The sequence below is a fragment of the Clupea harengus genome, unplaced genomic scaffold (genome assembly GCF_900700415.2).
Source record: "Clupea harengus unplaced genomic scaffold, Ch_v2.0.2, whole genome shotgun sequence".
NCBI lineage: Eukaryota > Metazoa > Chordata > Actinopteri > Clupeiformes > Clupeidae > Clupea > Clupea harengus.
Window position 1 is genome coordinate 7,695 of NW_024879948.1, and position 16,482 is coordinate 24,176.

Here is a 16,482-nt window from a genome sequence, read left to right on the forward strand (position 1 = left end):
TATTTATCACTAGTACTTCCTACGAAGCTACAGCCAAGTCCCTACATGAGTAAAGCTCAGCATTGGTAGGGCTAGTAAATCCCTGAAAAATACGGCAGTGCCTTTGGGAAGTATTCTTCAGTGTAATATAATACATTCTCCTTGTAATCTATTGCACAACATCAAAGAAAAGGAACATTTTACATCTCAAAGAATCAAGCTGTACTTAACTGATTTCTTGATTTTACATTTCCTTACATTGACTTAACCTCCTCAATATGAGAACTTACATGAATGTGTGTGTGTGTGTGTGTGTGTGTGTGTGTGTGTGTGTGTGGATGCACTGCTGCTGAAGTGCTGCAGCAGTGGCCCAAGTCTTACAGCCCCACCCATTGCAAGTTGATAAGGGTAATTAATGACTACCAGCAATTCGACAAAAAAGAGCAGTCCTCTATCATTAATCTTTTCACAATTAGTCAGGATGCCAGAACAAACAATCACTTTTAATTACAGATCCAAAAAATCCTGATTAAAATTGATCTTCTGACTTCAGTCAATACTCAGCTGTGTATTTTCACTGGCTGGTGGGAGTGGGAGGTTAAGGCGTCTACTACCCCTGTCATAAAAGACCAACTGTTCTCCAAAATGAAATGGACAGCTCCAAGTGATCTAAGTTAATAGCTCATATAGTTGATGAATATTCTCATTTAAGAAAAAATAATGTCATTATATTTGTATACATCATGTACAATATGCACAATGAGCTATTAACTGTCCTTTCTCAAGAGATCATATTAATTCTGCTTAATTTTTCTAAACTGTAAAAATGCTTTACAGTAGTATTCAATGCAATTGCGGCTATTCACTATGATTAAAATAGTTAATTTGGTTAAAATCTGTTGTAATCCACTATCAATTATATTTATCCATAAACCAAACCCATAGTCCATATGGATATTTATTAGACTTGACCTCGCCTCAGAACAAAGGCCTAAATCTACCTGGAATTAACTTTGGTCATACCAGAATGTATTTTTCATACAGGCAATCATGCTGACTTGCTGTGACTGGAATGGGCACATGAGTGCAATTTTACTTAGCACCGTACAGTACAACATCGCCCTCCGTCGTCATTTTCTGAAAACGCACCGTTACGACTCTAACTACTCTGTTTGACTAGATCAAGTCCACGTCATTGCCACGTAAAGGTGTATTAGAAACATACAGGGACGTAGCTATTCCTTAAATTGTAAATGTGACAAAGATTAAAGGTGAAGATAACTGGCCTCATCATTTCTCCCAGAATCAACACTTCTCCCCCATATGTCGACTTGGGCGTCAACGTTTTCATAACTTCAGCAGCTCTTTCCTTGTAGCCTAGATACGTCTTTATCTACCCTGAGAGGAAATCTTCCACAGTCTAAAGTACACCAGTGTTTACGCAACATTAAACTGGTTACAGCCAGATGTGCGTTCAGCCAACCTTCACGTGTAGGCTACTGCCGGGATGATGAACACAGCACGGGTCAAACGCAAAGAATGTGAGTCTGAACCAGTTTTTCCAACGGTATTCATTACTTTGGTTCAGTAGCTACTTTCCTTCCCATAGTAGACTACAGCCCATGACGCGAAAACACGCCCGACGGCTTTAGCGGGAGGTGACCGAACAAGCTCGGTGAGGTGCATGGAAGCTTACAGTAGGATGTCAACGGGTGAATTCATTAGTGAGATAAGCGTGTCGGAGGAAGGGAAAGCGAACATCCCAACTGTTTTCCTTCATCACAAGGACTTTCGCGGGAAAGCCTTTCAGAGAGAAAGGTAAGTGAGAATAATACAGGCTACTAGACCATGGCAAACTAAACATGACTAATTAGCTTATTCACATAGGCTACTCGGACGACTTTAAAGGCTACTTTAACGTGAACCAATCTCAGTCAGACATACAATAGATAGCATGTTTGAGAAAAGCTAGTTTGTGTTACTTTATGCCTTATTCCATTAAACTTTTTTAATGAGTTGCTCTAGCATATAGACAAGGCTATGATGTTTTCTCACGCTACGCAACAGTCAACATGAGTGAGATGAAACGCTATTTGCCGTCCGTATTTTGAAATCAAAGATTTGAAGCATAAAAACAAACAGTGATTAATAGCCTACTTATAAAACAACCTTACGGACTACAGTCTGTTAAAATGCGCCACTGGAACCTCAAAACTTATGTAAAGTTCCTCACAGTTTTATCCTCGAACTGACAACACCCACATTTATGTAACAGCCACTTGACATCTGCGCCAAGCCAACACAAGCCAAGTGTTGGGCTGTATACAAATAAAACATTGTTTCAGATCCAATTGCATTTGTGCTCACCTGTCGAAAAGTCACTCTTGCACACTGCTGACTAGAAAACTGATATTATAGCCTACTCACGAAGAATCCCATCTTACTATTTGTGCATTTGCTCACTGTCGAGTTAATGGCTAAATGACTAAATGTAATGTCACATTTTGGCGTCTTACCAATCCAATTGGTCAATTACATTTAATGTAAAGGTCTCAGCGAAAAAAGAATAGGCTAATAGCCTTCCTAAGATCGTCCTGAATAGATTCTTACACATTATGTTTGTTTACACGTTATCTGAACATGTCGCGCCATGTTAAGAGTCTGTTTTGTTATTGCTGCGGTTGATCCCTTTCCAGAGGGTAAATCTTGTGTCATGCATTTCCCCTCTAAGGCTTATTAACACTATCAACACTATTATTTTAATTTGCATGAGCCAAGTCTGTTTTCTCTGACAGGTAATGACTTCAGATAAGTGTTTAAACAGGTTGAGAGCAAAATAACGATTGAAAGAATTTGGCAGCTGCAATTTCAGCCTCATGCAATATCTAGAACTAGAATATGAGGTTCATTTTGTGTATCAACTATAAGTACATTTTAAGTTCATATAGTAATGCACTGAAGCATTTGAATATGTAAATGAAATGTTATCTGAAGTTCAACTGTCCTGCCACTGGTGTGAAAGAACATCGGAGAGCATAAAAGAGGGATCATGTTCTCATAAATGCTTGCCCAATATTATTGCACCGATTATAACACAAAACAATTTTGGAGTGGTTCCATCAGAGTAGTCAGAAAATGTAACCTTTAAGTCGATTGGCTCACATGTTTCCTAGCAGACTATGGGATGTGAGGGAAGTGGAACCGAGGCTGACGGACGGACATCAGCATGATTTAGACCATAAAAATAAGCCTGACAGCAACTTCCTTGCACAGCTGTCACACAGCATTGAACGGCCAAAAAATACAGGTAAGAACAGGTGCGTATAAGCATAAAAGGAGTGTATAAGCATAAAAGGTCACAAAGAAAGGCATGTGTACGATCTTAGCTCTTAAAGAATGAATGCAGAAAGCCCTTCAGAGTTGCTTAAAGGTATAAACAGGAACAGGAGGTGATATTAGGCAAATCTTTGTTGTGTTTCAGAATCGCTCAATGAGACTGTCCAAACCAAGGAGGGCAACAAAGCTTTTGGCCCGGATGAAACTCATCCTCCTCCAAAGTTTAGCTCAATCCTTCAATTTCACCACGCCTTAGTTGAACAAGACCAGGCAGCCCTAGGTGGAAAGTTCAGGTGAGCTCTCTCAGTTCTTACATAAATGTACAAATCTGTCAAGGCTCATTTGTATTTAAGTTTTGTGAATAGGTTATGAGACAATTATAGTGCTAATCATATAATTTACAACAAACATTTCTGTTTGAAACTGAAATCTGTCCGTATGGAGTTGGCAAATAAAGTAGGTATGGCTTTGTTTTGTCAGCCAGAAAAGAAACATAAATATTATAAAAGATTGTCAATATGTACTGTAATTATTGTAAATACTGTAAATATTCTTGTAGCTGTTTGTGAAAAGGAGCTGAACCATGCAAGATTCACATCCACTCTTGCTGAAGTTGTGAATTCAATTTTAAGAATTTTAATCCAATTAACTGGAACCATCGATCGGTTGTACATAACTGAGCTAAAGTCTATTCATTCCATTCAGCCCAAAGACAATTTCATACTGTCGTCATTGTCACTGTTTTTTGATGAGGCCTCCCTCTCATATATGACATGCTCAGGTGCTCAGGTAGTCCAACAGTAACACTATGAATCATTGTAGTGGGGTGGATGCATTCATGTAATTGGTAATCAGAGACATAATCTCATCTGATATATTTTCTGAGATACAGGTATTAACCATAACAAGTTAATAAAGCAGATTGCAGGGGGTTAAGGGCATTATCAGATATGCCTTTACACCTAAAAAGCTTTTACAGTGAGTACCTGTCAGTTATTCATGTGAAATAGGTGAATGATTAGACATGAACTTATGCTTTTGAGAATTGTTTATGTAAGTATTTTTTTCAAGGGTTAGCGTAGCGGATGTACTTACGAATGAAGTAAGGTACAGTTTGAGCATATTCCCATACCCCAGATTATAAAAGCACGAGGAAATTATTTATTGCTGCAGCATTTTTGAGCACACTGTTAGACTTCACTGGCATGTTCATTTGGACTCAGTCCACACCATCTACTCCTCACTTAACAAATATTTGACAGAACCACTTCGTTGCCATATCAGCATTAATGATCTCTCTGTTTTGTCAACTGTGTGTTGCCAAATGGCCTTTGCACATCTATCTATCACAGCATGACACAGACAACCCACTTTAAGAACACGTGGTGGATGTTAGAACCACATCTCTTACCATATGCAAAAGTTCATATATGTAGCAGTCACCTGTCCATGACAAGTCACAGAAGCATGTGTATTTGGATCTGAAGCACTGGCTTCCTTCCTGAACGCTATCAACATTTGTGTAAAGATGTGTATATAATTTCTTTAAATGTCGTCATGTAACTTTAAAGACATGGCTGATTAAATTATCAAATGTAAATGACATAGAACCTGGAATGAAGCTGTCTGTCGTTTTCTAGGTACACAGTCCACAGGAGGCTGGAATGCAGATAATCCTGTTTGTCTGGATTCATTTAAAGCCCCATAAATTGCTTTAAAAGTGCAGATGTTAAGATGCAAAACAGCTTGCATAAGAGATCCCATTCCCACATGAACTATATATGATACTGGTAAAGATGTGTGTAAAATGTATTCATTACATTCTTAATTCTTGATTAATGCACAGTATGTAGAACAAGATACGCGTTACAATATAATGGACTACACTGTCTATGTATTTGTGGACCATGTTGATTGTGAATCTTTTGTTTCCTTTTTTAACAAGTGAGGATAGTCCTACTGCAGTACAAAACACAGTCAGCAACACAGAGGTAAGTTACCACTGCTTCTTGACTATTTTATTTTTAAACTGTGGTTCTGAAAATCAATTATCATGAATTTCTTTCACCACTCTTCATTTGCTATGTCGACATGAACAAAGGAGAGTCATACATTTTGGTTTGTGTGTCAGATTCACAGATAACACCCTTATTTTGTTGACACAGACTAAACGTTTATCTGATCAGTGTGGGACATTCCCTCTTTGTATGTTTAGTGAGTGGGCAGGTATGGTAAGGTAGGGCTGTCATTGTGTTTTAAAAGTGGTACAGGCTATTTTCTACTTCAGGACAGGGTGTGCGAAGCCCACTAAAATGCTCATCAGTCTATGTCTACTTACTGCTGTAAATTACTGCTGCCTTTTATAACTGCTTTTCCAAGATTACACCTTGAGTCACTTATATGACATCATTTTATGTACTCTGTCCTGACAGGTAAATGAAGAAGAGTCTCCACAAAATGGTTTTGGCAGTGAACTATCACACTGCGCAGCTAAGGAAGGGGTGACAACATCACATTTGGAGAATGAGAGGCAGACATCATTTCAATCACAGACTGCATTTGGATCGGAAAACACTCCTCGGGATTTAACAGAGGGGATACAACGCACTTTCATCTTAAAGAGGCATAGAGAAACAGGAGATCCTTGTGCACAATATACAGAGAAAGTGATACAGATTAGGGTCACTGAATTTATAGTTTCAGGCCCTGTGAAAAAACTAGGACACACAAATCCAAATGAACTGAGAAGTGAATTCAGTGCAAAGTCCAAAAGTGATTGCCGACCAATTTCATGCAAGCTCTTGGAGGAAATCCTCCTTCCCTCTTCACAGACTTCTGATTCTACGGTGACTATTTTACAGCACAGCCAGGCTCGTTCCTCTCCAGAAATGCTTACATCCTCTGTAGTGACAGCACTTGCCCCTAACTGGAGTGCCCGATACAAAAAACAGAAACAGGGTGTTGCAGATGTAAGTTTAAATGCTACAGAACAGGAACTGCAAAAAAAAAGGCAGGAAGTCCACCCACCTTCAGCTTTCCTTAGAAGGGATGTTCCCCAACAACCTTTCAGTGGAGACCCTAAACCACTGATAGGAGATGTATTTCCAGAAGTGAGCAATAAGGAGAACGCCCTGTCCATGACCAGCAGTAGAAGTTCTACTGATTCACGAAGCGGGAGCAATCTGTTCAACCTGAGGAACCACGGGCCGGCAAAGCGGCGTCTCTCAAAGACTTTTTCAACAGGGATGAGTGGAGGAAAGACAGATCGCAAAACAGACGTTGTCCATCCTCCAACTTCACCAATGGATACGGTGATGAGACCTGTGTCTCCCCATTCTCTGGACCTCCGCTGGTCAAGGAGTATTAGTCAGACAGGCCAGTTTTCCTGCCTGAACTCCACTCCAACTACTGGCAGCATGCTTCTTTCGCTCAGGAAGATGAACTTAAGTTCCAAAAGTGCAGGTACACCCTCGGAAGTGCACCCCATTTCTCCAACCAACTCGCAAAATGAAAAAGTGTTTAGGATGTCTGAACCACTGTCTTATGCGACATTACAGAGGAACAGGGCAAAGTCACATCTCAACCCATCTCAACCCCTCTCTAACTCAATAGACAAAGCGAAGGGGGCATCTGAGATCTTTCACTTTTCAACTTCCGCAGAGAACAGACAACATGAGAGTTTCAGACCATGTATGTCTGTGTATTCTAACAATAACACTGAAATAATTAAGTCACCTAAATTCAACATAACTTACAGCACAGACAGTGGGCCGCCACTTACCTCGCCACGATATAGCAATCTGAATGTTACGAAAAACGATCTACTTTGCACCGCTCCTGGATCCATGCTCAGACGGCAACATACCATACAGAGGGATAGTCTACTGCAAGGTACACCCTCTCGCACTTCTGCAGTGAGGCGTACTGTGAGTAATGTGTCAGACCTTCTAAACAACAACAAAGTTGGAACAATGTTGACTAGTGACAGTATGGGCACAACATCACCCACATACTCCTCAAGTATTTACAGTGGAATCCCTAAGGGATATGACAGACTCACTTCAAGTAACCTGAACACACTAACCAACCACACAGATGCAAATATTTTAAGAAGTGCACAAAGCGTAACCAATTTCAACAGTTATTCCAGATCAAACAATAATGGAACACAACAAGCCAAGTCAGTTGACATACCTAGGTTGTCCAGGTGGTCAAACACTCCATCCACATTTATAAGCTCCCAAATCAACTCCCCAGTATCCCCCAGGGAAGAGTATGCTTTACATCAGCCAGCCAACCTTACTTCACCTTTGGCATCAAGAAATGCCAGAAATAAAACTACACTGGAACAACAGAGCTCTCTAAATGCCTCAAGGCCCCTGTCTATCAGAGAGACAAACATCACAGATATTACACTCTGTTCTCCTGATAAAAATTGCACTCCAGTTGAGAGGGCTGCCACATCCCCTTTGTGGCAAAGGAATGTGGAGGATCTTGCCCCAACTAGGAAACAATCTCAGAGTCCAGCTGAGCCACCAGATCCTCTATCCCCGTCCATACCCATGCGAGGTATACGTGCTCCAACCACATTCTCATCCCTCAGGCTAGGCAGTCCAACTTCACCCACTTCACCGACACCACCTTCTTCTATGCTTCTGTCACAAAGAAGAGAGACTCGTGTCTCTTCACCACCACAAGAAAAGAACGAACAGCTGAGGAAGGGGTCTGAAGTATTCTTATGGGCATACCTCCAGCCCAGTCTCCCGATTTAATTTTGATCTAAGCACACAGGCAAGACAGAGGTCCATCTCAAAGACAACAGACTCCACTGGGACTTCTGTGCCACTTGGCTCTTCCCATAGCTCTGAAAAGAATGAAAGGTCCTCCATGAGTCCCTCCCCTTATGTCAACCTCCTCTCTACCAGGCAGAAACCTAGTAGTGCCTCCTCTCCTCCGATTCCCCAAAGCCAGCAGAGCTCTGGCTCATTTGATAGCACAGTGAACACTTCAGATACACTGAAAGCAGGCAGGACGACTATGTCCGCCCGGCGTTTACCATATTTGGTGGTGAAATTATCTGAGGAACAACTGAATGCTGTTGACAAACAGCCGTTGCAAGTTATGCAACAGCTTGGAACATCTGAGCCATTGTTAACTCAGGGAACTGTTCGACCATGCACCAATCAACCTGCTTCAACCACTTCAAAGTACATCTCAGATGCCAAAGGGATTGAGAGCACATCTCCTAGACTAACTTTTACGTTTGAAACACAGACTCATAAACAAGATGAAAAGATGTCAGTTTTTAGAAGTGACAGCATTAGCAAACTATCTCCTGTACCAACTGAGAAACATTCTCTTCAACTTAATCAACCAATTAGTATCAGTCAGAAAGAGGATAAACGCAAGAACAAGGATATAACAGATTCACAAAACCAAAAGTGGAGTTTGTTTTCTTCAAGGAACCAGAGAGACAGTAGCTCTCGAGAGAAGGAAAATAGACCACTGACACAATCTTTTGAAAAAACCAAGAACATTTTTGCTGGCAGTAGAATGGAACATATGTTAGATCGTTTGAAACAATCATTTAGTGTCAAACATCGTGAGGAGGAAGCAGGTGTGAAAACAGAGGACACATCTTTGCACCAGAGATCTAGCAGGTCCAGTGTACCAGGGAGTCAAGGGAAATTGGAATCATGGAGGCAGTCTGCAGATAGAGAGGCTCCCTTCCACTCAGTCTCTAAAAATACTGTTGGCCCTGGTCTGTTCATACAAGACCAGATATCAACCAAACCACTGAAAAGAAATGAATCTGATGAGTCACTTTTCAAGGTACCTCGAGCAATGGTGGGTGAGCATAAAACAAAACCACAGCAAATACATAGAAGCAGTCATGTCAACCAGTATGCCACTCTTCCGGCCAACTGGAAAACATCCAAAGGTTCCTCCAACCTCAGCAGTCTCATGGACTTTTATGCAGAGGATGTAGAAAGTGAAAGACATTTTTCTTGCAGAAGTCAACCGAGGAGAAAAACTACGTCTTTGTGTGAATCAAAGGATGATGACCACTTAAGCGAGGCTTTGGATCAAGAGGTACTGCAGCCCAGCAGAGGACAGCTGTCTTCTTGCTCAGACATTAAGTACCGTCTGAGCCCAAAGCGGTCCTTCTCTGTCTTTAGTGTACAGTCCAGTCGACCCTCAGGTACTGGACGCATCTCAAGGTCAAGCTCAAGGGCAAGCAGCATCAGTGACCTCACATCTGCTGCTGACCTCATGACCTTGGATGACATTGTGACTCAGGAGACCATAGTCAACCCAGATGACCCACATAGTGGCGGATACAGAGCCCTTCAGATTGGTCAGAGAAATGTATCACCTGACCAGGTTTGGAGCTCAGCTAGTCTGGACAGAACCTCATGTCCATGGGAAAATGAGCTTGACCCTACTCCTCCACCCTCTCCCACGTTTTCACCCACTACCAGACGTCTGTCACGAGCTCCCGGCTCATCTTCTCAGGGCAGTCAGACTTCTCAAGGTAGTCTGTCTCCCAGGGGGGCACCTGCCATCCAGGAGCTACACCTGCAATTTGTCAGTGTTTGAGGAGTCAAGTTCCGACTCCACTACGACTGACGATGAGTATTACCTTGATGATGATGAGAATGGCAAAGAGACAGAGCTGTAGGTGGAAATATGATCTGAGCTGTTTATTTTTTGTTTATTTATTGTACACTTTTCATTTTCACTGAATGTTCGGTGGGCTATTTACCAGAGGAACTACAATTGCATTGGGTTGAATAGATTTTGTATGTATGGATGAAGTAATACAATATAAGCATTTGCATGGTAAAGCACTGCATAAAAACCAATATGTCAAAAAGATCTTCTGGATCAGTGTGAAATTGTAAGGGACATCAGTTGATGTAAATCTGTTAAGCTGTAATTTCATGACTTTTTTATATTTTATAAAACACTTTAATTAAATTCTAACAGTTTAGTCTAAACCATAACCATAATAAGTAGGACCTTCCAATACAACCTCAGATTTTGTTTATCTCTTTTCTGATGTGCTCTCCTCTTTGCCCCAGTGCTCTGCTGCATATGCACTGTATCCAAGGCAATTCTCATATTGTATTTACAGAGGTGGGTTAAAGCTGAAATAAACAAAAGTTTGGTCTAACTAAATCATCACTTGGAAGAGAGGTTGGGTGACGCAGCTTCAACATCTGGTGTGAAGGGCGTCTACCATAACATGGTTATGATGATGTCATATTAAAGATCTGTTCCATTACTAAAGATCCTGTAGTCTGATGATGTTCTCTTAAAACTATTTGTATAAAATAGCAGCTACTTCATGGTGAAGTGTTGCAGGAATTGTGGGCCTCATCCCAATGTTCACAGAGGACAGAGCGAACGGATTTCGCACAAGCCTGGATTTCTGCATCTGTTTTTGAAGAACAGTGGATTAGCCTAGGCTTTTGTCATTATCAACATGTTAAGGCTTGTACAGATTCAAGCAGTCTTAAAATGGTCTCTAAATGGCAAATGCTGATTATGGTAGCTGGTAGCTATCAGGATGAAATCAACTGCCAAGAACCCCCTGGCAAAGTCAGGCAACTGTGCAGACATGTTCTGCTGTCCAAAGCAAATACCTGCAATGTTAAAAACAGATCTGAAGGGGGAACAGCCTTGGCTGTATGAAACAATTGTTTCTGCCTAATCCAATGTCATTAAAATGAATCTTTTAAGAAACAGACAACTGTAAATCAACAGGCAACATTCACTTTTGTTGAAAATGTTTAGCTTAGAAGGAAGTTGTACGAAAAGGTCCTCTCCCCTCTTGCCTTTCCGTTGCTAAGGTAACAAAAGCCTGGAAACATTTGGACTTCCTGAAACTACGAAGCACCGCGTCCTGCGTGCCAGGTAGGCACATCGCTACATAACTTAGCCCATAAACCACACATTGCATACATAACACATTTTGAAGCTATCGTCCAGTAGTCCATTTTACAATGGCGAAGTGTAGAAAAAGAATTTGTGTGTACAATTTGATGCAACCTTTACATCTGATCGATACAGTTTATTTCTTTGATAAACAAATCTGTCTCTATTTAGTCTTGAACAGCTGTATATGTTATTTAAGGTTGGTTAACCTAAGCCAACGTTACCAGAACTCCGAACATACTGGAAATTAAACCTTTTTAACAATGACATTTGGGTCCTTTTAGTTAGCTCGGTTATGATAAAGAGCAATTGTTTAATATTCGTATAAGTTCTAGCTCCTAGCCTGAAATCTATCTCTATAACATATAATCAGTTAGCATACCATGAAGTAGCCTGTGGTGACATAGAGGACATGAAGAACTACGACAAGGGTAAAGGTCGAATTCATGACGGTCATTGTCAAGTGTAACTTGACCGACTTTGAATTGAACGTATAATCTTGTGTGCGTGACTGGATAAAGGGGATAGTTTTGGGTAGATTGACTCACCTGAAATCGTAGATTCATCTGCAGCTTCAACTCTGTGCTGTAGTTCAAAAGACAGTCCCTTCAGGATTTTGCAATTTTGTGTTTTCACAAATTCAACGCAAATTCAAGGATTTCCCGCAATTGCGGCTTGCAATTTTCTGTTATTGTGCTGCCAACCACAGAGCTATATTTTTAATTGAAGTGTGCACTAATGAACCTTTCAGGGTTATGTGTTTTCTCACATTTGTTCAGACCTTTGCAACCATGAGGAAGAAATATGACAAGCATACTGAAAGGTTAGCATCATTAACCATTATTGTAAACTACACTGCTTATTTAAAGCTGTTTAATAGGCCCAAAATATGTGGTGCAATCATGTTATTGTGCCTTTAATAATGAGTGTTTGGTTTCATATGTATCTGTAGAAAGGGCGGATAACCTGTCTGTGATTCCTATAGGGTACTTTTAGTCTCCCTCCAGTCTATGCCAAGATATATATTGCATTCAGATGTGTACAATTTTGAAAATCCCTAAGTCTTCTTGCAGTGCTGCCACTTCAAAACCAGAAGAAGATATTCGATCTGAGGAGAGCAGCACCCTGGACCCTGCAGAATATGAGATTCAGTGTGCAGTCAGAGTCATAAAGAAAACATGGAGGAGACATGTTGTAAATATTACAGTTTCTAATGTCCATGTAGAGTGGCACTAGTATTTTTCAAAAATATATCATAATCTGTATAAAAGCCTTATAATATAATAAGGTTACGTCTGTAAGAATATGTAGTATCTATAGTACATTTTGTTCTGGTGACAGTTCTGCTTGTAATTTAGGATATTCAAGTCTTCAAGTACTTCAAGGAACTTGTAAACTTCCATAACCAGGGAAACCCACGTGTCCTGCTGAAACATGTCAATCCCAGAGAGGTAACTGGGGCCTAAGTAAAAGTGAAACATTATATGTGAAACTAACACATTTCTACCATCTATGATTATTGAACACTAATACTATTGATTATCAAATGTGATTGTTCCACAAGGCTGACATCCTTGATCCTGCGGCAGGGGTCTTTATCCGTTTTAGACTGGGTGGAGTGAGTACAGCCTAACTTGCATTGTGGAGCAAAATGTGAACACAAGGTCATATCTTTCGTATCACATAGTTTTTTTTTTTCATATTGCCTACTAGACCACCTTTCCACCAAACATCTACTATAAGATCTTCACTCATCGCCCCATAGTGGATTTATGCGCCAACAGTCCCAAAGACTACACACATGAGTCTCAAAGGCGACCTGTTCCTAGGCAGATACATAACCACCACCCAGTCGCCCATGATGACAGGTCAGGCTGGTATAAGCGTGTTGAAAATAATGGATGGAGATTACTAACAGGAAAGGTGAGCTTGTGTCACCTCCCATTTTCCGTTGGTTTTCTGTGCATGTAAACCTCTGCTGTTTATGCTCAATTTCAACTGTATATTTTCTTTACAGATTGATTTTTTTAGTGATGCAATCACTCTAGATACCTCTGCGAAGAAGTTGGAGCACAGGCATACCAAACTATTGCGACGGCAAGATGTTGAAAAGAGAAAGAAGTTGAAGAAGATTGAGTGGTTTAAAAAAATGTGAGTTAATGCAACATATCCACTTTAATAATGTTCACTGCTGTCGTTTGCATATTAGCACAGACCAGTACCTCATATAAAAAGATGTCCACGGTATATGGATATGGGTAAAGACAATGTAACAATTTGAAACTGATTGGCTCAAAACATTTGCAATTCTGATCACTCTAGTGCCTAATCATATCTTGTTAGCCAAAATGTCTAGTTCTAGAAAGAAATCTAGTGACACTGTCCCAAGATGAATTCACTGGTTTGTGTGCAGGTATGAGGAGGGAGTCCTGTGTGCTAGGACCCAGCACAAAGAGACAGCCCTGTTGGTGGAGAAATCTACATACGGCTTGATGTGTGCCGTGGAGCAGCTGGGACCTGACCTCATAGCCGAGTGGGAAGTGGACGAGCTGCTGGAGTGGACGAATGCACTCAACTTTGACAAGTGACTTACCAAAATATTTTCTTTATAACAATTGGTTGGCTCTGAGGGTTCTGTTCTGTTATGCAATAGAACAAGTCAGCTCATGTTTTGTCTCAGATGAGACTGTTATAGAACTTTCATAGTGAAAAAGATGGAAATGGCAGATTGTATTCACGATCAATAACCATTAACTATCAAATCTCTTAGGTTTAACACTGTTGATGGACATGTGCCTCCATTTCTGTTCTTTGATCATACTAAAAGATTATTTTACAATTCTTCAGGTATGTTGACGAATGGAAGACAGTGGGCAGCAGCCAGTCATCTGAATATATGAAAGGTATACCACTTTTGACCAGAAAGTTGGTATACCTTGTTTTAATATTTCATGACAAAGTGATCTCTTAGCAGTACCATAGCAGTCTCTGCTGGCCAAAAGGACACAGTGAGTGAACAATACATTTGTTTCTGTTTGCAGAAAAGAGACTGGCGCTGTCCAGACATGACCCGTGTGCATTTTCTCAGATGGCTCAGGATGACAGCCAGTTTGTCACCAACAGCAGTGTCCTTCATCCCATAATCTCAAATCTAATCAAGTCTGACCGTTCATCAGGCCCCTCCTGAATGCATCTCCCAGACTGGAATTCAGGCTGCGGACGCATTCATGCCAAACAACTGAGTTTTACCTTGACAACATAAAAGGAATAAAGAAGTAGGCTAGTCTAACAGTATAATTGTAATTTTTTTCCTCAGGCGTTATTTGGGATTACTTGGTTGCTGTTGGCTCTTAATTTCAGTTTCATATTATGACTGTATTATTTGTCTGAACCAATAGATAAAAAAATGTTTGAAAACTCCATCACTCACCAATTTTTCTGTGTTGGGTGAGCATAAAGTCAACGTGAACTTGATAAATGCTCATGAACGCTAAGTGAGACATACAAATTATGATTTTGAAACCTATATTAAATTGCCTTCGTAATACAGTGTCTTAATTATCTACATGATACTTACGTCTGTTAGGTTAGTCAGGTCGAAGGTGAGGAAAAAACACTTTTTAGTATCTTTCGAGTCCGTCTGGGCGACATCTTTTCAACGCGAGAAGTGGTAGCCTACGTAAACAAACGCGAAGGAGATTAACCAATTGCAGGAGTCTGTCGACCAGTAACTACAACGCCATCATGGCGGATTACAGAGAGTCACCCTTTGCCTCTCGGCCAAAAACATTAGATCCTGCGGAATATTTTAATCTTTCTCCAGAGTACCGACGTACTGAAGAAGAGAGGGCAGCTTTGAGAGCAAATCTGAAGAGGCAATATCAGCTGCAGCTGAACAATCCTCTCAGAAAAGAGCTTATTGTAAGGACGTACTCGCCAGCTAGCTACTATTGCTAGGTAGTTGTATTGAAGCAAACGTAAACTGGCTAACTAGTGATTGATAAGTCGTGATGTCATTTATCTTAATCACACTCTTTCCTTCATTGTAGCCATTCAAATGTTTAGATAGCTTATCTTTTCGGTACAGGGGGAAACAATTGTGTTACTGAAATACGGCCAGTTACCAAGTCACGCCATGGTGGACGAGTGACCTTGCTTATCTGAATTTAGCTATCGGTTGCTAGTTTATGTTAGCGTGTCCTAACGCTAAGTCAATGACGCTTATATATCTGAAATAAGTATCGATCTTTGAACATATATTGTTTTGTTATTTTAACGGGCAGCTTGATTTACGTTACTGTCAAGGCGTTATGTTCATCAGCAAGATTGCTAATTAACTTTGCACAGATACAAACTGACTAGGTAGAGCAATTGCTGTTTCGTTTTCTAGGCTAGTTAATACAGCTATTTATTGTAGAGAGAGTACAGTATCTTGCTATTTTCATATTTGTATTTTAACTTAACGATGTACGGGAGTTTATTCATTTTTGTGATGTCTTTACAGGAAGACCCTGCTCTCACACGCTGGACATATGCAAGAACCAACGTTTATCCGCACTTCAGACCCACAGCTAAAACTTCACTCTTGGGGGCACTGTTTGGAGTTGTACCCCTCTTCTTTTGGTTCGCTGTTTTTAAAACAGACAGGGTAAGTGTTTTCAATTATGTGTATGTATATGACGTGAAGTTGCCTAGGTTGAGATCAGGTTGTAGGGAATATCGTTTGATGAGGCTTTGTATTTCTATTTTTTTCTCCTGTCTTTTGTTTTGTCATTCTACACTGTATTGAGACAGTATTACATGTTTGTACAGTTACTTCGCTTTTCTGAAACTAAGCAAGAACTTAATTAAAACTGGAATCAAGTGGACAAAAGTTAATCATAGTACCGTATTATGTATTTGTGTTATGTTATTGTTTGGAAATATATATGTTCCACAGTTTTACATGAACACAGCAGCATTCCTTACATCAGACACAGCAGTAAAACATGTGTGTCAGTGTGCCGTTTACTTGTGTGAAATTATTTGATGCCACCATTTTAACCTTAAGGCTGTTCATTATTCTCAGGACAAGAGGGAGGAACAGATCAAAGCTGGAACCTATGACCGAAAATACAAGATCTCATACTGATCCAAACTGCTGAGGTCCAGACGTGTCTCTTAAATATGTATAAAGTCTATTACTGTCAAAATAAACTTGAATAGTTGTAGTAAAGTTTAATTTTG

At 40.3% G+C, this 16,482-nt stretch overlaps 3 protein-coding genes across 5 annotated transcripts; all 3 read left to right on the plus strand.

Annotated features, from left to right (window-relative positions):
* The first annotated feature begins 1,225 nt into the window (after positions 1-1,225).
* On the plus strand, positions 1,226-10,603 carry LOC122130875 (rho GTPase-activating protein gacF-like). 2 transcript variants are annotated; one of them, XM_042705703.1, is made up of 5 exons: positions 1,226-1,797; positions 3,156-3,286; positions 3,461-3,608; positions 5,261-5,306; positions 5,748-10,603. In XM_042705703.1, exons 1-5 carry the CDS (start codon positions 1,664-1,666, stop codon positions 8,085-8,087), a joined length of 2,799 nt encoding a protein of 932 aa, XP_042561637.1. In that variant the 5' UTR covers positions 1,226-1,663; the 3' UTR covers positions 8,088-10,603. The 2 variants fall into 2 exon arrangements, with proteins under 2 accessions (XP_042561637.1, XP_042561636.1); XM_042705702.1 differs by having other exon boundaries at positions 1,227-1,797; positions 3,153-3,286.
* Positions 10,604-10,706: 103 nt separating this feature from the next.
* On the plus strand, positions 10,707-14,676 carry cunh11orf65 (chromosome unknown C11orf65 homolog). 2 transcript variants are annotated; one of them, XM_042705706.1, is made up of 10 exons: positions 10,707-11,235; positions 12,036-12,079; positions 12,330-12,450; positions 12,615-12,707; positions 12,821-12,874; positions 12,970-13,179; positions 13,274-13,407; positions 13,670-13,840; positions 14,104-14,159; positions 14,298-14,676. In XM_042705706.1, the coding sequence occupies exons 2-10, from the start codon at positions 12,048-12,050 to the stop codon at positions 14,441-14,443; spliced, it is 1,017 nt and encodes a 338-aa protein (XP_042561640.1). In that variant the 5' UTR covers positions 10,707-11,235; positions 12,036-12,047; the 3' UTR covers positions 14,444-14,676. The 2 variants fall into 2 exon arrangements, with proteins under 2 accessions (XP_042561640.1, XP_042561639.1); XM_042705705.1 differs by having other exon boundaries at positions 10,707-12,079.
* Positions 14,677-14,857: 181 nt separating this feature from the next.
* ndufb4 (NADH:ubiquinone oxidoreductase subunit B4) lies at positions 14,858-16,466 on the plus strand. The gene is made up of 3 exons (XM_042705707.1): positions 14,858-15,177; positions 15,761-15,904; positions 16,325-16,466. Exons 1-3 carry the CDS (start codon positions 15,001-15,003, stop codon positions 16,385-16,387), a joined length of 384 nt encoding a protein of 127 aa, XP_042561641.1. The 5' UTR covers positions 14,858-15,000; the 3' UTR covers positions 16,388-16,466.
* Positions 16,467-16,482: the final 16 nt, after the last annotated feature.